At 46.1% G+C, this 24,245-nt stretch overlaps 1 protein-coding gene across 1 annotated transcript in view; it reads left to right on the forward strand.

The window, feature by feature from the left end:
- The first annotated feature begins 2,914 nt into the window (after positions 1 to 2,914).
- Positions 2,915 to 24,245, forward strand: part of kirrel3l (kirre like nephrin family adhesion molecule 3, like) — a 45,525-nt gene continuing 24,194 nt past the window's right edge. Inside the window, exons 1-2 of the mRNA XM_036538787.1 lie at positions 2,915 to 2,932; positions 16,167 to 16,814. Coding sequence (XP_036394680.1) covers positions 16,775 to 16,814 — 40 coding nt within the window. The 5' untranslated portion in view covers positions 2,915 to 2,932; positions 16,167 to 16,774. The remainder of the gene's footprint in view (positions 2,933 to 16,166; positions 16,815 to 24,245) is intronic.

Raw genomic sequence — 24,245 nt, forward strand, 5'->3', positions numbered from 1 at the left:
CCAGCGACCTGGCATGGGCCCGCTCTTTGAAACTGGCACACCGCTGCGTGGCAGAAAGCGCCGTCCGCTAACACTTCACTCTGAGAGAACAACAACAGCGGCGGCAAATGCAACAACAACGGCAAAAAACTGCACAAATAAGAGAGGCCTGTCTGAGTGTGCCAATCCCCCCCTCCCAAAAAAAAATAAATAAGCAGCCCTCAGCAGAGAGCACTTGACCCAAAGACGAAAGTGGTGGATGGCAAGTGTGATGAAAATCAGCAGCTTGGAGGAAAACAGCGGGCCCAGATGCTTTATGTCTGGAGGAGACAGGTTGGATAGAACAACACCTGAGGCAGATGGAGCCAGACCTCACGTACAGAGTGTTAAAGTAAAAAAAAAAAAGAGGAAAGGTAAATTATGATACTCACTTTACTATTATTGTTATTGCTTCAAGAATCACCATCATCATCACTGTAATGACATTATCATCTCCACGGTGGCGAAGAGGCAATGACAATTGATCATTCACCCTCCGCTAAGCCCCAGTGCACACTGCAGAGCCGGCCCAAGAGGAGGCAGAGGATTCAGCGCATCGCCTCAGTTCTGCGCCCGGGGTAAAGATTGTTATCTGGGGCGAGGCTGGGTTTTAATTGATCTTGGTCACAGTTTAATGCGAGCACGGATTAGCGCTTATCGGAGCGGGAGATGGGTCTCGAGCAAAAAAAAAAAAAAAAAAAAAAGAGAGATCACCCCTCTGACGCTAAAACCGCTGCACCCCCCTTGAAACCGATTCTCCCGCGACCCACATAGGCTGCACGGAAGAGGAAGCGTGCCTGACTTAATCCCACTGTCTCCATGATGCCGAACCCCCCCCCACCCCCCCCCAAGTCAGCACGGCTATTTATGGGCCGCGCGGAGCTCTGGCTTGGAGTTTAATCACCAACTGTTGTGTTTCCGCAATTTATAGGACAGCCACTTCATTCCGCTGAAGTGCTGGTAAAGATCTCAAAGTGAATCACTGGAAGTCCGGAGAGGTCTACGCCGATATGGGCGCAGGCAACTCCCGGGCTCGCACCCTGTTATCAGCATCCCTCGTTTTAAACTCCCGCTCAATCAGCCACAATCCTTCCTTTTTCCCTCTGGGGGGGGAGCATTCAATAAAACAGTGGGTAACGTATGGCTGGAGAAGACCACATTAATCAGCAAATTAAACTGTTTCAAAAAGAGGGCCGCATACTTCTACTCTGCGACTGTACAGATAAACGGTGTTGAAAATAATGATTTTTTTTCTTTCCAGGATGTTTTTCAAAGCATCCCTCCATTGTAACTGCATGCCAGAACAACTTCAAAAAAACATGGCACCCGGCGCCAACTGGTACAGCATCAAACCGAATAAGAGCGGCATAAAAAAAATCTCAACTAGATGAAAATGGAAGCGTCCGTGCATTCCTGTGAGAAGTTTAACTTGATATGAATAGGGAATGTTAGGAATTTGTACTTCAAACAGGGCAGAAAAACAAAAATCAGGAGTACAGTGAAGCGAGGGGAAAAAAGGAGGCATTTCGAAGGCAAATCAATGCATTTCAATTTGGCAGGGGGATGGTGGTGGTTATGAGGAAACTGAATCTCCTTAATACCCGGCCCTGGCAGGATCTGCAGGCTTTTTCGATTTAGTGGAATTCCATTTGGGTTCATCTGAATTTGGTTCATTGATGGTGGAGCCCAATGTCTCTGGGGTTGCAGACACGCGAAAACATCACACCGCCAATTCTCTCCCACTTCCGCTCCGGCCGTCTCTCCTCGAGGGGGTTTCGTCATTCAAAACTCTCCACTGACAGCGGGCGATGGCTCTTCACTAGCCTTCCGCCTTCCTCTCCTCCCTTGAACTCCCAAGACAACGCCTTGCCCAGGGGAAGCTGGAGAGACGGAGAAAGTTCCAGAACCAGAGAAAAATCCAGAACCATTGAAAGGTCTGGAAGGAGAGGGAGTGGGATGTGTCATTTCTGCCCAAGCCATTCACAGCTTTGAGTCGTAAATACAGGTTTGACATTAAATTAACTCACAAATTGAAAGCATAAACAGCCGATAGACAATACTCTTTTTTTTTTTCTTCTTTCCCTACCGAGCTGAAAATGCTAGCTTATCAGACTTATTTTACTGTGAATTACTTATTTCTGATATATTGCCCACTAAATTGCGATTGACAAGCTATTGATCTTCAAATGTATGAGCTAATTAAATTAAAACCATTTCATGACTCCCAATATGAAGCATTAGAGTTTATGGTCCAACACACATGGGTTTATGAATACACAGAAAAAGTCCTGCGCCCCCCTGACTCACACAAAGCCATAAAAATATATTTATGAGAGCATCAAGCCATCCAGCCCCAGCAATGTTTGCCATTTTCTCTCCACTGTATGATTCTATCCATGCATCAAGATTGATTCTGAGAGCTCCCACTGTGTCACCCTCCATAAGGAATATGTATAATTCAACAGCATGTTTTTTTTTTTTTTAATAAACGTACTCTTGTACTATTACCCGCTGTCAACAGCAGAATTATATTAGAAAGACAAGGTCCTTGGTTTTTGGGAGGTGGGAGGGGGGGTTAGGGATTGGGTGATGGCAGGTTTTTATGTTCCCCACCACATACAGAGCAGGCGTTGCGCACCCCTCCGTTCTTCGGACTGGATGTTTTCTTCTGGAAAAATAGCAGCCCCACACTGGCGCGAGTTGGGGGCATTGCCAGCTGAACAATCACCCAACGCGCTTTCCGGCTGCCAATTTTCACCACATCGTTTCTAATGTCCGTAGCAGCCCAGATGCTCAAAAATTATGCAGGGCAGGGAAACACACAAAGCACACTGGTCTTTGTACCCGCGCCCACTTGAGAATTCCTAGGGTTTTGTGCTTGTGTGTTCTGAGTCTTGTGTGTGTGTGTGTGTGTGTGTGTTCATTCCTGCCTGTTTGTGAGTGCGGTGTATCTCTGTGACAGTGTGAATGCATATGTAACTGTGTTCGTGTATCTGTATCTGTTGGTGTTAGTCCACAGGTGCACTGCTCCTATGTTTGGGTTTACGCGCGTGTAACTGACTGTGTGCGCGCTCGTTAAAATGCATTTCGATCTGCGGCGTTTGGTCAGCAGTCGGGTGTATATTTAGATCTGTGTCTGTGTGTGTGCGTGCCTGTGTTTGTGTGTGCATGCATGTGCGTGTTATGAAGGCAGTACCTTGTGTGTGGTGACAACAGCGTGGGATGTGAGAGCCCTCCTCGGCAACAGCGGCCTCGTTGGGCAATGTGCAACTGGAGTCGTTACATCCACGTATTTACACGAGCAGATGGCAAAACAGATGATCCTCGCTCATCTCGCTCATGACCGTCCATATTTATTTTATGGCGGTTGGCCCCAAGCCTCCTCGAGCCTATCACCTCCCTGCGTGTGCCGGGCAAAGTCGCAACTGTTTTGGAAACAAAAGGCACGGAAAAAAACATTCAGGAGCAGAATACAATGCTTTGTACAAACAGTTCCGCGTCAAAGTTCTTAAATAACTTCACATTGATCAAAGAAAACAGCAAATCCATGTGTTGTTCTGAGCTAGTGATCATGACTAAGACCCGGGTCGATGCTGGTTGACGTGATTTATACGGCTTTCGGGGGTGCCAATAACTCCAAGGACTGATTTGCCAGGCCAGAAATGGAAAGGATGGCTTTGCAGTTTTTCCCTTTGATCTAATGGAAGTTATGTAGGAACTGATGAACCATTCTTTCAACAAAAATTCACACAGAGGGAAGCGTTTAGGGCCTTTGTTTTGTGAATATTTCAAAGCTGCAGACAGCAAAATTGGAGGATGGTGTACGTCTCGACCGTTTGATGGAATCACCCGGCACAAGAGGAAACACTTTTCAAAAAAAATAGACGGCGCATGACTTGCATTTTTTAGGATGGAGGTTCTCCTGATATATGATTCTCTTTTTTTTGGCCCAGATCTGAACATCAGGTTGCCGATTTGTTTCAGTACCTCTCCCCCACCCCCCACCTCCCTGGTTTGTATGAATGTCTGAACGGATACTTTTTTGTCTTACAAGATCTGGCAGCAGTCCTAGACTATAGATGAAATTTAGGTTGATCATAAGATGTGACACGGAGGGTGTCCCCCAGGGCAGTGGCTGAGTGAGCAACTCAATTAAAGCCAAACTGCCTGAGACAGGCGCAGCCAGGCCTGATCCCTCTGAGCTGCGGGGCATTCTATCAGAGCCTCCAACCCACCACCCCCCCCCCCCCCCGCCACCTCACCGCCCTCCACCCCCACCCAAACCCGGCCACGCCACGGACAAATCGCCTCGGCCAGGGGGCAGGCTGACCGTTTGTTCCACTTGCTTTGCTGTTGATGATTCACCAACTCCGACAGGAATCTCCTCCCCCCCTACCACCCCCCCCCCCCCCCTCCTCGTCCTGGGCAGACGAGTCGCAGGATGTTCGGCTTTGTTCCCCTTATCAGCGCTGCTTATGAGCATCTGCATCAGACCCCGCCGGCAATGCCGATGCCGATGCGGAGGCCCCGACCGAGGGCCCGCTGTTAGGCTATTGATTTGCTCTATTGATCGCCCATTCCACGTTCGACAGTAATTACGGGTTTGATAACCGATGCGCTCGCTTTTTTTTCCAAAAAAGCCCCCCGCGCCCGCTGGACTTCATTTCTGAAGCTGAAGGAGATAACAGGGTAGTGACAAGCGGGAGAAGAATACTTCAATAATGGCGCCGACAGTGACGCCCACTCCGACACACCGGGCGAACTCAAACGCAGCCATCAATCACTCGGCTGTGTTTTGGGTGAGCGCTGTCAGCGTTGGGGCCCTGACAGCTCGGTGATTTGCTTACAGATGAGCTGCACCGCGGCACCCGGGTGCAGCCCGTCTCGTGCGGGTTCTGCTGCATGAACGCCGCAGAAAAAAACCCAGGAGGCGAGGCACGGGTGCTTGTGTTTGGCGAGGGTAACGACTCGAGTCGATCCTGGAGTCAGCTGCTAGGATGGGCGCATGGTTCAGCAGGCTCAGACGTAACGAACTGAGGTCTGCCGTTTCTCTCTGACACCCTGTCCTTTTTGGCGCGAAAGCTCAGTGGGGCAAAGAGGGGGGAGGGGTTGGTAGGTTGGGAATCAGTAGAGAAAAAAAAAAAACAAATTAGAAACCACTTTGTGACGGTCCGTCCAGAATAAAGCTGCACAGACATTAAGAAATTCAGCCCCCACTGACATATTGAGGTCAGTGTCATTTGCTCCGTTTTTCAGCTTTCACCAGATACGCATTCATAATCGAGTTCATTAGCTGTGGGGAAAACACAGGAAGTTTCCATCACGATTTAACTAACGAAGCGAGACTCATGAGAAATATTCGCAGGAAAATTAAAAAAAATAATAATAATAATAAAAAAAAAAACAATAACAACAGGCCTGCACTGTGAGTCTTATTGGAATGCACAGCGCGATGCAAGTGTCCCTCCATTGGCCCCCGTGGTCATGCAGAAGAGAGGAAGGTAGGGCAGGCCTGGGATTTCGGCCATCAAGCCCTGTCATCTTCCGGAGCGAGCACGGAACAGAGGTGGCCAAGGGAGACAGTTGTTGCCGCAAAGTATTCCGTGACGGACGAGGGGATGGGAGGGGGGAGAGTGGGGGACGGGGGAATGCGAGTCGCTCAGAGGGACTCGGGACTCTGGACTTGTCAAGCGCTGAGCGCTCCCAAGCATGGCATCCTGTGACAGCGATGTCACACCCAGGGTAAGCCGCGCTGTCCCCTGTCAGGCCGCAGATTACAATAATCACCGTCTTCGCCGGCACGGATCCCGCGCGGGACGTCTCTGCGGCACGGAGAGACGGGGGATGGCTCTCGACGTAAACTACTCTCTGGCGCCCTCATCTTCATGGAGGACAGCTATCGACGCAAGCCCGTCTCTGGCGTTATATTACATTATTCTCATTTAGCAAATGTTCTTATCCAGAGGGACTTATATAGCTCACCATTTTTACATGTTATACATTTATGCAGCTGGATACTGCAGCAATTCTGGTGGCAATTACTGAGGCATTTCTGGGTTAAGTACCTTTCCCAAGGGTACAGCAGAAGTGTACCAGCAGGGAATTGAACCCGCAACCTTTTGGTTAGGAGTCCTGCTTTTTACCATTATGCTACTGCTACATATACTACTGTCCGTGCCACCCTACACTGCACTGACACCTGTCATTAGTGGGACAGGCTGTGTTTGCTGGAGGAATAACAATGGTCACGCATGGCTGTCATTTCTCCTGGATTCAGTAAACAGATTTTGATTAAAGGAAAGAATTTAATTGTAAGCAAATCTTTACAGGTCAAATTAAACTAGGCGCGGAGGCTGCACGCTCGTTCTGACTGACCTGTATTGGCACGCAACAAGAAGCGGCGTTGGTGGTAATTGTCTAGTGTGACAAAGCTCAATCAGCGCAATCAGCTCCTGACAAGATTACAAAGATTACATTTATCAACAAGATGTCTGAGCGAGGCAGAGCCAGCTAGGGTCAAGATGGCAGAGAATAAAAACCTCTTTGATTGGATTTGTACATTTGAATTCCGAGGGTACACTCTTTCAGTATTGTTCTCTCATTAGTGACAGGAACAGGTGTGATCCCAGCCAGGTGGCTTGAATACAGAGCTGTCATCTGCTTCCAGAGACAGTCGTCAGCCCGGAGATCTGAGATCAGTAGTGATCCTTGGTCTGACAAAAATCCTAGGGGCTGGTTTCAAAGGGTCTGATAATAATGGTGATCTCTGGGCCGGGATTATGTCAGAGCTTTGATGTGTCCGCTGATCAGAGATGACAGACAGGGTCCTGATGGCGACGCTTCCCACTTATCAGAGAGCTCGCTGCTCCAGCCAAGAGGAAAACCCACCAGCGTCCCTGGGTATGATTTAATCTGACCCTCGGGGGAGTTTAGCTAAATCCACATTAGCCAGTCAAAGATTAACGACACGCGGGATACGCGAATACAGAAGTAAATTCATTAAGGTGCGCCAGCGCCAGCGTGAGCCTGCCTGTGTAACCATCCGCGCTCCATAGACGCGCCACCACGCATGACAATTCTGCCTGGCTCCCTCCACAGCTGAATACAACCAGGCCGTATTAATTTAAAGAACGCAAACCAATGGTTAGGCATGCTCCAAGTCTGTCACAGTACATCATTTTATCGTCCCCGACCTGCCCCCCCCCCCCCCCTGTAGAGTCTCGTGTCCTTTCCGAGAAGCTTCGGCCCAGTTCACGAGCCATAATATTTACAGGCCGCAGTCACAGCAGGTTTATTTCCACGTCTTGGCCTGGCAGCGCGCGCCGAGTTAACCAGTTTCAGCTGCAGTTTCAGGCAAGTCATCTCTGCGGAGCGCTAATCAATCATTTTTCATTTTATACAGGAACGACCCCCCCACCCCCACCCCCAGGCTCCCCAAACGTGCCCTGGTCTCAGAGGGCAAACGCTGCTACGCAAAATAAATAAAGCAAATGAGCTGTTGATGCAGGAAGCACATGGATGAAGCGGAGGGTGAACGCTAATTAGCCGGTTTGGGTTGAGATGAAGCACACACCAGCACAGCACACCCTTGTCCATAACTGCACTGGCTTTAGTTTAACAATGTCAAACTTTGTAGGTTTAATCTTACTGAGTTTTCTAAACATGTACAGGCTGTTTTTCACAAAACATGAACGTTAATTGTTTAGAACAGGAGTCTTTGACCTTTATGGAGTTAGATGCTCATTACAAGAGCGGGGACCAAATTCGTTACTGTGAATCAGACTAAGGGAAAGAAAAGGATGAAGGGACAGTACACCCCACTACCCTCACCATTAAAGCTCCAGCTACTTGCTGCATGTAATTCCATAATCTCTATTACATTTAAGAAATTGGTTTGTTTTATTGTGGCATAAAATGTACAATTATATATACAATACAATACAGTTATATTTTGTAATGCCATAATCAGAAATTACACAGCTATGATGATATCATAAATTCACTGAAATATTGCCAATAGTTAAAAGGCAAGCAATCACTTTATTTATTTCATTTTTAGGACCCCCATTCCTACCTCTCAGGGGACTTCTACAGGCCCTAATAGAGAACCCCTGCTATAGAATAGCTAGTTAATATTCATTTATTCATGTCACATAAACATTTGTGTGGATTGTTTATCAGATAACATCTATTTCACATTCAATGTCAGTGCCGTTCTCATTTTAATTCACGGGGCCCTTAATTTGTGCACGCCACACTTAATACAGTGCATATTTGGTGGAACGGTTGTACCCTTCAGCCATGTACTTTACCTGCATTGCTCCAGTGGAATACCCAGCCGTACAAATGGGTTCCAGAATTCGTAAGCCACTTGGGATGAGAGCCGGAGCCAAAAGAATGAATAATACTAATATTTATATAAGGGCTCAACTCCTCTTTTTCCTTCCACTGTGCCGTACAAGGGACGACTTGTGCAGAGGAAAAATGGCTTTGACCGGGCGAAAGCAGCAATGAGCCGTTCTATTACGGCTGCGTGCCTTTTTTTTTTTTTTACTGCGGGTATGCGACATACCTCAGCGGTGTAAAATGTAATTAAGTCACAGGAGTAAGTGGAGCGAGTCCTGGAGGAAACCAGGAGGCTCTGCTCCACGGTGTGACGAAAACAGGGGAGTTCCTGCGGGTCACTCTGTCTAATCAGGGACCGTATTCTCTGAAGGAAACCACGGCGAGGAGGATGTAGAGTTGGAAGGGTGGATGGGGGGTGGAGGGGATTGGGGGAGTTGTGTGGGAGGGGTGTGGGGAGGGGGGGGGGGAAAGCTCGGCGAGACGAGGCGACCCGCGTGCCGGAGAGGATGAAAAACGCGATGGGGAAACGCAGGAAGGAAGATGCTGTCAAGACGTGGGCCCGCTATAAATAGGCTACCGATAAGAGAGCAAGGAAAATAGCATCATCATCTGCAGTGCCAAAACAAAAATACGGGAGCCAGCATTTTTGACGTTTTGTGGAATGATTTCCAAGGGCCTTTTGCTCGTCACCGGTGCCTGCTCTACTTTTGGTCAGGAAGGAAACTATTTCAAGACGCTTTCTTATTTAGCCCACTCCTCATCTTGAGCGTATTTAAATTGTTTTCTGGAAGAAACTTCAAAATTAGACTAAAACCAAATGGTTCAACGTGCAGAAAAAATGCATAACATCCTTAGAAGCAGGAAAACATTCGGATCTTTGTCAAAATTCTACATAACAACGTGTCACTACAACATATTGAACAAGACAGGCGCTCAAAATCCCAAAGATTGACTTTGATCTTCTTAAATCTGGGCTTGTTATCCGCTTTCAAATGTACAATCTGTTCCTGTGTCTTCAAAGCAAAGGGTCACAGAGCCAAAAGGAAGTGTGCGTGATGTATTGTACCTCTCTTTTAAAAAACAACCTCTACCTCATCCTCAAACACAATCTGTTTTGCTGCCCTCTCACCTAAGATGTCCAGGAATAGCAGATGCTCTTCTTGGGCATGGTAATAGAATAGAAAAAAAAAAAAACGGAGCGGCAATGACTCAATGAAGGAAACCACTCCTCCAGATGTTAAAAATAAAACAAGAGCATAATTTGAAAGTCAAGTCTTGAAGGGCGTCCGCCTCCAACTCCTGGGCTTCTGTCAACCTTAAACGACTCCAACCTGCCTTTTATTCCCAGCAAGGCTTCAAGCAGGAAACAACACGGCCCCGAAAACAAGGGCTGTGTTTTCCAGGGGAGAAGTGGAGACAGGCGTCTTCGGCGGAGGCGAGGGGGCCAGGGAGTGCGGGGAGTCAATAAGTGCACGGCCTGGCACTCTGGAGCTCCAAACAACACGTGTGCCCCTACCGTGACTGCCGTGGCTAGAGGTTTGGTAAAAGGGAAAGCGGCCCTTGACCCTTGAAAGAGCCGACTAAAAATAGCCAAGCTTTTCTTGTCCCCCTCCTTTCTCCCTTCTGTCTGCTGGTACACAGGGGGGCTTTTGTAAGAAACCTTCCCTCCCTCTCTCTCTCACTGGCAGCTGTGAGGGTGACTGGTCACTTGGGGGTGAGGTGGTGGGGAGGGAGAGAGACTCAAAACCATTTTGAGGTGACGGCGAGGTTTTCCTCTCATGCAATGTCCATTCTGCAGCATCCACACATGCGTCATTGCACCTGTTAAGAGGTGTTTCTGTTGCCTGGGGAGTGTGTGACGGGACTGAGTGTATGCCTGTGCACATTTCACACTCCTGGTGCGAACACGTAGACAGAAACACACATCCCTCCGCTCCTGGGTGGATCCATTAGAAATGGGAGTCACCACACAAATATGAAAAATAAGGAAAAAGTGTAATGGTTGTTATCGACATTTGGCACAGATAAGTAGGTTCTGACAAGTATCATTTAACTGATAACATTGTCCATCATTTTAAATGGAAGATCATCTCCTCAGTTTTCATTCTAAATAGGATGGTTGAATTAGTTTCTTTCAAGCTTGAGGTTGGCTGTGGAACTTTTAGTTGGACAAATTAGGAGTCTGAGCTTTGCAGCTATTATAATTATATTTCACCTAAAAGGTAATATATTTCGTACTTTTTACTTTTTGCTAGTATTTATTGTTCAAAGTATAATCAGATGAGATGGATCTATAATCGATTCCATAGTATTGGCAATTTAAATAATTTCAACGGTTTTAGTACTTAGTCTTCCTTTAAAATGGCAATGAAATGGAAAATGGAAAATGAAATGTACATATTGGCACATTCCTTCATTGAGGCATTGTATATATATATATATATGTATGACTAAAGTCAAGTTTGGGTTGGATAGTAACAGGAAAGATGAAGGACAGGGATGAATGAGGGAAAGGTTTAAATTTGTGGTTAAACTGAGGAACGGCACTGATTTCGCTTTAACATTTGGGATTAGCTGTGGAATTTGCATTAAGCTATCAAATTGAGAGGATGTATTTGGAGGACTAACTTTAACACATACATCAGGGATTTTTGACCTTTGCTTGTCCTGTAGATGATAGTAATCCAGGAATTGTTTCCCATGATAACCCTCCCTGTCACACAAGCACACCATGGGGGCATGAGTGTAAATTTTGACTGGGATCAGCACTCTGCGATCCACAGACATCTTTCGCCTCCTCTCTGGCTCCCTCAGCCTTACGTAAACCCGCTGTGACATTCGCCTTTTGCGGTGAGACGGCTTGACAAATAAGTGATGACCGTTCACATTTTTAATTTAGGAGGCTGATGAAAAATTAAGCGCCACAACGCAAGACCTTGATTTAAACCGGCCTCACCCTTTCCTCAACAAATTTTTATTATGCCTCTCACATAAATCTCCTGTGCCGACCGCCCGAATCGCCAACAGGGGCAGGCCACAGGGAAAAATGAGGGAGAACCTGGGGTTCTACAAAGCAGGGGTACGGATACAAGGGGGGGGGGGGGTTTGGAAGCCACCTTTCCCCAGCCCAAGTCCCCATCCGAACCACTTCTATTCTGTTCTATTGTTCTGCTGTTCCCGGCTCAGCATAATGCCCCCTGAAAGGTAGCTAACTATTAATAGAGTTCGCACAGGCATAGCAGTCATTTGGATTGCCTTGCAGCACTGTGACTAAGTAGAACTGATGTCTCCTGTGACAAGCACTCGTGTCGCTGTCACAGAGGACACGCAGGCATACCGCATACATTACGGACACCCGCGTCCGCCCCTCTCGTCCCCCTCCTGGACCGCGCCACAACCATCCCGCCGTGAATTCCTAATGAAAGGATCTGTCAGGGTTTATTTTCCCGCGACTTGATTTGACACTATTATTTTGCAGATTACGTACCCGCTAGCTTGTGTCGGAGCGATCACCCCCGCCGCTCGGAACTTCAGCTAGCTCGCCTTGAGGCTGCCATCAAGGCAGTGAGGAGCTCTTACAAGCTCTTACAATACAAGTTTTTGGAGGGAAGCTTCAAATCCACCTAAATGTTTTCATCCGCAATCAGCCTAATTTTTTTTCAGCATCCCTATAACTCGAAAACATCCTCTAATTTCTCAGCAAGCCTTCCTGTTTCTTCACTGGAAAGCAAACCCTAACATCCGCACATCCCTTTGCAGACAGCTGTTCTTCATTAATTTTTCTCAAGTGCAGCTGCGTGTCTAAATAATCCATGAACTCTCCTGTTGATGGGTAGATCTGGGCATATTGTCTGCGAGCTATGTGTGTGACTCTCCTCCAGTGCCAGCGATATCGCCTCATCAAACTCACCCAGTGGTTCAAATCATAGTTGAATGGATTCAATACAAATGTGAAAACAACCTGCGAAATGTTTCAAGCTGATAGGGTCGACCTGACTCATCCTTCCACTCCCCAAGCCTTCGGTGCAGGTTATCTGACGCAGGCGGAGAGATGACCTTTTCGCTGAAACTGCTTGCCTACCCAGATTGGAAATTTTTTTTCTCTTTTCACGGAGCTCAAACATCTTCACATAAGAACCCAAAGCAGCATTTATTTCACAGGTGCAACCTTCAAACCTCAGGGCCCCCGAGAGGGACTGACAGGTGGCTCGCAACGGAGGTGAGCGGACAAGCCGACCATAACAAAACCGAAACCGGAGAGAGCGGGAGAGAGGGGGGGGGGGGGAAGGAAAGACCCTAATAATGATCGGGCCCCGGCTTGACACGGGATGGGAAGTGACAGCGGACAAGTCATCCATTATTCATGGCCACATCGCTGGGTTATTTATTTTTCTCTGCCGTGTGCAGTGAAGGATCATGGCACAAGACAAACAGCTAGTCACGGCCGATTCCCGAGGAAGTTCGCCGGGCCGTAGCCATGCCGGTAACTACGCTGCCCACCGACGTCTCCCGGCAGCCGTCCCTCTCTGATCTGAGAGGAATGTGGAAGCAGTGTCTATCTTTAATGCGCACTTCAAATCCAATAACTGTGAGCATGCTCTCAGTTTGACAGAGGCACTGCAGAGAGATTCTGCTGGTATACAGTGGCTGCTCATTAATGAAAGTAATCAAGGTTGGGGGTGCTCTGACCCAAGGAGCAAAGGGGTTCCTTTGGAATGTAGGTCCAGGAAAAAAGTCCACTTCACCCCTTTTGCAGCTTCTGAGACACCTAAATCAGAGATGTTGGCCCTTTGAAGGGCATGGTCAAACGTCACTGATAGTGCCGTTTACCTTGTGGTTGAGTGGGCCGTTCACTTCATCCCATCATAGAAGAAATGCCATATACCTGACCAACTACAGAGGCAGCCGATAATTAATACACTGCAGCAAACTCTGATTCATAAATCTATGAAAATCTACTCCATCTTGGTCAGATATCCGTAATCCACACGCTATCAAAAGCACAGATGGAACCAGAATTCTCAACCTCACCTTGACCCATCGGAAGATTATCCCTCAACCACATCCCGCGGGAGTGTACAGTTACAGAGTAAGAGGTTTCAGGGGTGGTACAAAATTGCGTTTTGATATTAAGATGGAGAACGCATCATTGACAGAAGTCCACAAATAGTCGAGAAATCTATTCAAGGTCCGTGGTGCACTGCACAACCATATTTTGCTTATTGATTAAAAACTGCAATGCGGTGATTTAATGGGAGTCTGTGCCTATGCTTTGGAGTGACATCATGTCCCTGGAACTTGCACAGGGGAACAAATTAAAAGAACATGCATGACAATGTGAGGTGGATTCAGTGGCATGTATTGCCTGATAAAAGTGAGGCAAGGTGAATTATTACCCTGTAGCGGAGTTATGGTTGACACAGATCAACATTGCACTCAATATCACAATTACACTAAGAGCTGTTGTAATCTTTTCCACATGTTTAGCACTGAGACCCATAGCCATTATGTCCAAACCAGTCCCCAACCACATCTGTCCATCACAATAGGCGGTGAACCCCCAAACAGGCAGGCCGCTTACCCTAATTACGTCCCTAATTTCACATTTCTAGGCTTCCATTTGAGCAGAATCCTAAACATGAAGCCATGTGCAGGTTGCAAAAGCTGTGCTGCAGTTCACTCCAATCCAATGATTACATTCCAGTTATGAATTGAATTCTAACAATCACCCAATGGTCTGAAAGAATGTTATATACCTCCTATAGAGTAAATATATAGGATACATACTGCCTTAATTGGGAAATGAATAGATGGACACCATTGCTGTGTGAGTGCAGGAACACTAAGAAAATGTTTAACAAAAGATGAAATAGTTTTTAAAATAAGGCCTTTTTGAAGGACTGCCTTGTTTATTTCTACCATATTGGTCAATAATTCAGAGTCCTAGGCCTACATCACAATCCACTCATATGAATTCATTATCCATTCACGTGTAGCTATTGTTTGCTTCACTATAAATATGATGCATAAATCTTTTTTCAACTACAACTAGAAAGAAAGCCCTAATTGTAATTTATACTAAATCCTTCCAAGCATTCCCAGACAGTGACGTTTTCTTTTTTAATTGACCTCAGGTCAAACGAGGACTGAGATAATATTTTGTTATATTATTCTCATTTCCCCGGGAATCGCATTTCCATAAAACTTCACTTCATGCCTTATTTATAACCCTTCTTACAATTACCATGCAAACGACGTCTTAACTGTCACCCGTTTCCTCCCGTGGAACAGTTTAGTAAATATCAAACTGTATTCATTATTAATAAACCTACAGCCGAAATACCCTCTTTTTTATATATAAATAATTTAGGCACTCAAAAGCTTTGGGGAAGTGGGCACCCCTCGTTTGATATCGAGGCGCCAATGTAATTAAAACGCGTTGAATATTAGTCTAATTAGGAAACGCTTCCACTTTCTTCTCAGGCGAGTGCATTTCCACGTCTGAAAGAAAGGCACATCCAAACATGTCCAACACAACCTGTCAAGATGTGACAGACTTCACACAAACGGTGTTGATGTTTACTGTGTTGGCACAGCTGGTGTCCCCCACCCCCATGTCGGGGTCCATCTCCGCCCCCCCACCCACCTTCCAGCTCCGCTCTCTTCTCTGCCCGGCACCCCGGCTAGTAGGTAAGGGACGCTATAATTTGCGCCGTTCCACGCGGGCATGTGCGCAATCTGTTTCTGACATCAGCATGTGTTTGGACAAGAGAAAGAGTAGTTTTGCCCTGTTGAAACCGCAATAAAACGCATGAGGTGTAATAAAGCGACGCGTCACTTTAGAGCCTTGTTTAGGTTAGCCTACATCTAACAGTGAAGAAAGTCATAGCGTAACGATATTTTTGCAAAAGAGAGGTTTAACATGTAAAAAAATATACGGCAGTCGAAACCACTTGGCCACTTGCTAATCGAAAATATTAATGATTGCAACAACCCAACGTGTCACTGTTCCTTGACTACTCAACGTTTTATGAAGTGAAGATGAAACAAACTGAAATATTCAATGTTTTGCCATAAATCACAATGCGAATCTTAAAGATTTATTGCAGATGTTTAAGTGGCAATAATATGAAAAAATGAAGATATTCCATTTCCTGAATAAAAGACCAGCTAAAGTAAAATCACACCCCAGAGACTACGACACTTTTTCAAGATAACACGAACAAATTTTGCATTTATGATGTCATACTTGTATACGTACTTACAGTATGTATACAAGTATGAGCAACTTGTTTTTTATACTTACTAAATAAAGTAATACAGGGATTTTTCCGTACCACCAGTGACATAAATAGGTATTGCCTACAGCTTCTGAATGAGCCCGCCCCCAGAAAAAAAAGTAAGGAGAAAAAGAACAAATACCGGCGCTCTCTTTATTACACATCGGGGTCCGTCCGTCCGTCTACCCCAACCCCCCCCCCCCCCCCCCCCCCCATCAGCTTTTTTTATTTTGACCAATAGTTGTCCCCTAGGGGCGGCGTCCAACGGACCCCTATCAGGAGTTTGCCTTCTTCTGAATGAGAAAGTGGAGTTCTTTACTCCCCACTAAAGGCCACCTCCCCCTTTCGGTTTTCTGACATGTCTACATCCTAAGGATTCAAAGGAGATGATTGCCAGTGAGGATTATCTCCCTTAGCAGGACGCAACGAGAGCGCAAGCGAGAGTGAGAGAGCGAAAGAGGGAGCGAGTGTTTCTGCCGGAGCGAGGGAGTGTGTGTGTGTGTGAGAGAGAGAGAGAGAGAGAGAGAGAGAGAGAGAGAGAGAGAGGACCGCAAGGATCAACTTCGGAGAGATTTACACTGAAACAGCGCAAGTGAGGTGGAGCGAGGCTGAGCACAGTTCAGTGCCGAGCATTATTGCCGACGGAACAGGTTGAACTGCTGCGAGGAAAATCTACAAAAAAAGCGAAATCCCCTGGCTATTCCAATCACGAGGGGATGAGGACTTACTTCCACGGAAGCAGAAATATACCTTGACGGGGACTGAGATATTCAGCGTCCAGAAACGGTCAAAGACAGAACCTTGTCCAAAACGGACAGACTGACTAGGGAATAGCCTACAACGGACGGTGTTAGAGTCATTTTAAAAAGTTGTCAACTCCAGTAAGAACGAAGGGAACCGGCATTTATCAAATTCCCCAAAACACCCCCTTTAATGGTCCTGTGCGTTAACTGTAGAAAAAATACTGCATTTCAAGAACTGCCGTTTTAGATTACTCTCGGGGTAATTTTTATGCACCGTGCTGTGCGATAACTAGCAAGCTTACTTTCACACCAGCCGCATCGCAAGAGCAAGTCAATCTGTCGTACTTTCGCGGAGACCGAAACCAACGGGACCAGGAGCTGGAGAAAATGTTCGCGCTTTATGCTGTCCTTTGCCTTATTGGAGCAGGTAAGAAAAAAAACAGTTTTATCGCTCTTTAAATGTAGTAGTGTGCGAAGTTGTTAACGCTAAAAGGCAGTAGATGCTGGGTTTTCATTACAAAACGCGCTGCGTCAAACCAGTTGCGACGTGTTGAACAGATATTATGGGATGATACCCATGGATCTCAGGTGCACTTAAGCTATACGACCAATAATTTTATTAAGTGCTTACATGTCTGTCGAAGAAAAGTTACGGGCTTGCATAGGCACCAAAAGGTTACAGAGAAGTACTTATATGTTGAGTGGCACTGCGCCAAAGACGACTGAAAAGCAGGGAGGGTGCTGTTGCCATGTGTTATTTAAATGTCGTGTATTGGTGTTTCCTTCGCATTTATCGTCCTTCGACTCAGTGGTACGACGCTGACATTATAAATAACGGTAATATTTTTGTGTTGTTGGCGCTATGATATCATAATATCCAATCGGATGATATGTGCTGTTGTTCCAGTTGGTGCTTTTAAACGTTGTCATTCTACAAGTCCACGCACTTCTAGGATGGCCAGTGGCAAAGGGCAATAGCCCCTATATGCTGGCATTGGGCGTGTAATAACGGAGTGAATGCAGTTGGCAGTGTACCAGAACACTTTCGCAACACTTGGGTCTTTGGTGGCATTTTTCAGGCGCGGGACACATCATATATACACGCTATTATGACAGTGGCTATCGGTTTTTTAAATCCACCAGCCATGGGGTTTTTTTTAAGAAGTTGACCGCGCAGGTTTCACGGTTCACGGCACAATTGCTACTAAAACGCAGAAAAACTCCTGTCATTTCTGCTGAAACGAACGGCACGCGGAGCCCGGGAGATAAGCTGTGGAACAGTTGCTCGCTAGTTCACGCAGCGAGGCAGCTCTGAGGTGCACTATGGCACAACTCTCCACCCCAACCCCTACCCCCCTACACCCCCCCGCGCAAACACGCGCGCACACACACGCTCACACACATAATTTCACAAGTGTGACTGATGTTGCACTCCCCGACTTCCAAAAATTTGTGAACTTTCAAGGGGGCTGTAGTTCACTCCACTGGAACGAACGAACTAAACTGAACACTATTAGTTCAATGTGTAATTTGTATCAGTTTTTTCATCTGTGTAGTTAAAGCAACTAAGGGCAAATGTTTACACAGCCACTAGTTTATTCTACACCCCCCATTCGGTACACCTAATCTAGAACGAGAGCGATGGGGGAGTCATTTAAGCGCATTAAGAGCCATGGGATAAATGTGACAAATTCGCTTAGTGTACAATGTCTAAAAAGAATATTCCCCACTACAATATCGTTGTTTTACAGTCACTGCAGTCAGATAGGTAGGCTCTGGTTCTTGCCGCTCCGTGATGTAACCAAACGAATAGATCATCGCATAAAATAAATATAAACGTTTAAGGGTTACACAAAATCGTACAGCGCGATGATATTTTTGTTTGGGCGGACTGAATCACTGGTTAAGATGTTGTCAGCGCCCAAGGTGCCGCTATCGTTTCATTCTGAGGACCGGCAGCGTAGGTTGACCCGCCTGTGAAGAAAAAAAAGTATCCGCAATATCTTATCGACTTGCTTATACCAGTATCTGTTTGTTCATTCAGTTTACTATATCACGTATATGTTTCTCACGATATTTCGACGTGTTCAGCATATGCATTAAGGCTGTCAGTTGGAGCTTTCCTTGTTAGTAACTGTTTTGCGCATCAGTGGTAACTTGCAAAGCTGATATCTAGCTTTTACCAACAGGAGCGAAGCATACTGCAGTACAAGCAAGGTTACTGTGCGACACTTTCAGTGTATGCGATGGGAGATGGGAAAGCACGGTTTCAGTAATATTCTGCGTGAAGAAACACTGTCCTTACGTAAATAGTTTATCATCGGGGAAAAAAAAAAACAAAACTATAAGCTGTTGCGTGAACATGTTCTCATGGGGAGCACACGGCAACCTGACGTTAAAAGATGTTCGCCAGTCACACGGAATTAATATCTGAGGGAGGCGACTTCGAAAAATATTTGGGATTATTTGCACCCCACGAACTGTACAGGCCTCCAGAACATTTTCATCACGACAGACAGAGGCGACTTAAGTAAAGCATTTGCTGGAGGTTTTGCAGTATCAACCCCTCACGTCCCTTTTATTTCGTCGTCTGTTTCACCAGGTTAACGAACGCACTGCGCTACGCCCGCGTGTTCAAATCATTAAACCCTATTCACGCGTGCGCGTGTTTTCCACCCCTTTAAACTGATGTTTTATATTTGGTTTGTTATTAACGGCGGCTTTAATTCGGCTGTAGATGAAGGCTTCAAATCCCCCGACCCTTCAGACTCAAAAAGCGCTTCTTTTTCTTCCAATTAACATTGAGCAACCAGGAGTAAAGCAAAGCGCTTTCGGTCAACGCTTCAGTAAATGAATTAAAAACAAATGTTTATTGGCTGTTAAGCAGTGTTTTTTTTTCTTCTTCTTCTGCTCTCTCTCTCACTCGTTGATAAATGAGAACAGGGTATTGACACGTAGAGAGGCAGTAATTAAATTTAAATGTTAAATCAGAATACACAACGCCGTCACACCAACACCCACACTTCCACGGAGAAGAGAAAAGAGGAAATGTTAATGAAATGCCTGCTGGAACTAAATTGGAAATGCAGTTAAGGGAAAAAAAGCCAAGGCGACAATTCTCTAAGGGAAACGACACGTCGTCCTATTGGGACTGTTTGCGAACACAGCGGAAAGCAAATTTCCGTCAGCAAACTTTTTTTTTCTCCTCCTTCTGATTTTCCTCTGTCTTCCTTTGCCCATTGTTTTGTGTATTAGCAGCAGCTCCATCATCTGTGTGTATCCTGTCTGTCTGTCTCAGAGACGATATCCGTTTTTATCACTTGGGTCCTTAAAACTAGCCTCTATCCAGCACAGCCACGTTTGCTGAGATGACTAATTAATAAGAAACCGTGGAAGGTAATCCACAGTAAGGTTGCCATTATGGTAGATTCGTGTGAGGTGTATAATATTTCAGTGGACAATCTACAACAGAGGAGGAGGGGTAGTGGTAGTGGTGGTGGTGGGGGGGGGGGGGGGGGGGGTGTTGCACACTGCCACAATCATTCTTTGACAGACTGATAGCAGCTGGTTTGGGAGGTACTGTGTGAGGAAACGATAGCTCCCAGACTTCTCCAGATGGCTCCCCCCCTACTCATTTACCCAGAATCTACCGATGTGCTCCCTCTCTCTCTCTCTCTCTCCTTCTCGCTCTGACCAATGAAAGCCATGAAAGCCGGGAGCCGAGTCAGAAACTCATTGGGCGGTTGACAGTCATAGACGGAGGCAGGTGGGCGCTGATTGACATACACGCAGGCACAAACAAAGAGGTGGGAAAATGATGGAGTGTGGCACCCGGCGACAGAACCGCCAGACAGACCGACCTGCGGACGGGCGCATCCGCACGCTCCACTCGCACATATCCATATTTATGCTCCGTTCTGCGGCTTCCATCCATAATTTGCTTTCTCTGAATGTCCTGAGGTTCCCAGCAGATTTCGATTGCACCCACATCAAAATTCTGAGTAATCTTCAATGAGCTCTTTCTGGAACCTTTAGCTTTGGGTAGCCGAGTCTCATAGGGCCAAGTTCAAAGGGAGTGTGCCAAGATCACAGGTTTTTTTTTTTTTCACTAAGTCCTGTTGCCACTCTAGTCTGTGTCACCGCAAACTAAGTACCCTAAAAATCATCACTGTCTTCTTTCTGGCTTCTTAACCTCCCCCAGCTCCAAATGTGGGGGAATCCAGCTAATGAGCATCGGGGATGACAAACACATGCATCCTCCTCTTCCTGGTCCTTTTATACATGGTTCTTCCATCGCCAAACAGATATCTTTACCACTTTTCACCATTAGTGGAAATTTGTCCAAGGCTCAATCCATGCTTAATGTAGGAAGTATTTCACAACACCGAGGCCCCACGCCTGAGTAGCGAGTTGGGGGGGGGGGGGGGGGGGGGTTGTGTTTTAGGCTTCTTACATATTTCATAAGTCAGTGCCTTTGAATTTATGAAGACCTGGTTTGGGAGACAAGACAAGATCCAGTAATGACCAGCATGATCTTACTTATGGTATTATGTTAAGTGCTCCCCCTCCTTCCTCCCAGCCCCAGAAGATGCAGGGAAGTTGGCATGAGAACATAACTTACCCATAGATGATCCAGGGTTGATGGGCTTTTGACACTCCACCAGGCAGACAATAGCGCAGACACAGCAGAATCTGGGCAAGTCTTGTGCATTATTTACAAGCCTGATACTCATGGCATAGATGTGGAAGGATATTGCCCTACTTTGATTCTCGCACTCCAAATTCAGAATGCAATTGACTTAAGTATTTGAGTAAATATATTCTCCCAAACTCGACAGGGAAAAGGCAAGGGCGAGGAAAACCAAATCAAAGTGAGAGGTTGGTTTAGTCTGTGGCAGAAAGTGGATGGGAAGGCTTCGACCTTGAGACAGGTCCGTGTTGCAAAAAGGTTGTTCATCATCTGGAAATGTGCATTTTCATTTTTCATTGAGAAAACTGCACTCAGACATCACAGCTCTACTTAAACTGTCAAAGCATCAATTTGTAGTTGCCACACTACTAATGCATGATGCATCACATCAAAATCAAGTCTGTAATTCCCAATTTCTTTTTATAATCCTTCCCTGCCAACTGGACAGTTAACCTCCTTTCATGGGACCGCTTTCAATCTTTTTTTCCCGCGCTCTGATTTTCCCTCCCGAAATTTCAAAAACGTGCCCATGATAAGACAGAGAGAGGGACAGGGGCAGGGCAAGCGCTTACAACAATGGGGTCCTCTGTGCTCCTTCAAGACAGACCAAGCAGTCTTACATTGTCTTATTCCCCCGGGGGCCTCCGTGTTTGTCTGTGCCCCACTTGGCCCTCCAAACTTTGCTTTTCTGCATGTGATCTGGTACACGAGCTAAGGCAGAGGGGGAGAAAAAAAAAAGACAATGGGGTTAAATTTGTCTCTAATCAGCTTTGCCATTCGGGTAAACAGAGATAAAGAACTTGGCACTGAGTCTTGTGCCTTGTTATCATCTGTTGTAGACCTCAGTGGATGTGGGGTTTATGGCATAAGTAAATAAGGGAAGCCTGCTGTGGGATCCTGCATAGAACGGTTGGCCGCTTCCACCACTGTTTTTTTTTATCTACATCAACCCACCTCCAATCTTCCTGGGGAGATGGCTTTCAGGGGACATGGCAAAGAGATAGCAGGACAATGGAGAATTGTGTTTGCCACATCCATCAACTGCAAGTGCATTGTATGGGTGTATTGACTCAATTTTGAATGCAGTTGGTGTTAACAATTTTGTTTTGTTTTGTCCCCCAGTGGGGTTAATTCTATGGAAATTAGCAAAACAACCCCCCCCCCGGAAAGAGATGTGTGCTTAAAACCACAACTGCTATTTTTAGATAAATGGAATTCTTTTTATTTTTCCCTGACCAAATGCAAAATGTCACCTGCACTGAAAGAGATGGATGACAATTTGCCCAGACCGCAAGCCCAAAACCACATACAATGAAAGGCACCACTGTGGTAGACCACTGTCGTTTCTATTTTCCAATCAATTCTTGTCCTCCCAAGACAAGAATTTCATATCTAAAGCCAGGACAGTGAAACCAACAGCAAATTGAAATTTATCTTCTGCATTGGAGCAATATTTCTGCCCCTGGTATCTTCCCAAGTCTAGCTTCCTCAACCTTACATTAAAGATGGCTTTGCAACAGGAAGTCTCTGGCAGGAGCATGCAGACAGGAGAGGAAACACCCCAGCCAGTTATGAAACGCATTAGCCACCATTATGATTATTACTGTGATTATGGTTATTATTACCATCATTATTTTTTTCCTCTGAGTGTTATTTTTTTCTATCTGGTGTCTACAAATTCTGTCAAGCATTCAGAGGCTCCGGTCAAGCGTAAGTCAATCTTAAGCATGGCTGGCGTCTCTGTCAGTGCCATATATATGAATTATACATGCAGAATATGCAGTATACATTTTGTGTGTTTGAGCATGTTGTGTATTTCTGCACATCTGTGCTTTTTGTATGAGTGTGTGTGTGTGTGTGTTCTGCACACGCGTATGAGTCTCAGAGAGCAAAGCTTAACCCAGCAACGCACTTATCTTCGGCACTGCTTGCGCACACAGGGTCAAGGTCGCACAGTTCGGCTGAGGCTGATGAGTTGAGATGAACGTTTTCTGTCTTCCAGGCTATGTGCCCTTTACCAAGTGATTAGTCAAAGCAGAACTGTCTAATTAATGATGCACCATCTCACAGGACATGTCATGTACTTACTCAACAAGAAAGGGACGCGTTCAAGGAAACCAGGGCTCACTTGGCAACACTTAAAGGGGCCGTGCATCCAGAACTGGAAAATTCTGTTCTTTCCCCTGCGCCTGAAGAACCCCTTTATTTTAAACGGGGACCACCTCCTGCTACTCTAAACCAACTGGAACGCAAGTGCAAATATTGTGCTTATGACTCAACCGTTAACCATAATAATGAGCACTGTGGCAGAGTAAGCGATACTCAAACTTGGGGGAGGCATTGCAGTGAATGGCAGCTTTGTTTTGTTTTTAAGACAGACAGAGAGGATTCGCGGTTGAGGAAAAGTGTTGCAGGTTTTCTTTTCTGTGGGAGTTCGGAATGATGCTTTGAAATTCACCCTGGGAGACTCTGAGAGTGAAGCAGACCGATTTGCCATCAAGAGAAGGGATGTCAGTCAAAGTGTATTGATCTTTCCTTTAACTACAGTTCCTTCAGTGTCCAAACATGGTCATTTCATCAAACGGCTTTGAGATGTAAAGCAAAGGGGTTGGGGGGCAAGGTGTAGCTTCAAAATCAGTTGGTGGGAAGAAACAAAACAAGAACTGTAGGAAACGTTTGAAAATCCTGACAATAGCATAGCTATGCAGCATGACGGAACAGCATATTACTGTGAGGGGAGGCAGGGGGGGGCCAGGTCAGGGGATTAACTTTCAGAAGCTTAGCAGTAAAGGTAATGGATATCCTTGTACTGGTGTGGGAGAAACTCCCTTTTTTTTGACTGTTTTACTGTGGGTGAGACAATGTAAAGGGAAGAGGTAGCGGAGAAATGTCAGAAATCAAAGGCGCGTGAATAGGGGGGTCAGTTTCAAGGCTCCAGGCGCAAACGGAGGTATCGCTTTTAGACGGATTTGAGCTGTGTCAGGGTGAGATGGGGCATATGTGGGCTTGCGTGTGTGTGTGTGTGTGTGTGTGTTGGGGGGGCGGGAGAGGGGTGGGGGTGGGGGAGGTTGTAACATCTGATCCCCGTTTAGAACCTTTTGGCCTGTCAGCTAACGCAGTCACGCAACACCAGGGTCTTCTCAAAGCGTTCCATCGGAACACAAGAAC

Source organism: Megalops cyprinoides, chromosome 10 (assembly GCF_013368585.1).
Source record: "Megalops cyprinoides isolate fMegCyp1 chromosome 10, fMegCyp1.pri, whole genome shotgun sequence".
In the NCBI taxonomy this organism is placed as follows: domain Eukaryota; kingdom Metazoa; phylum Chordata; class Actinopteri; order Elopiformes; family Megalopidae; genus Megalops; species Megalops cyprinoides.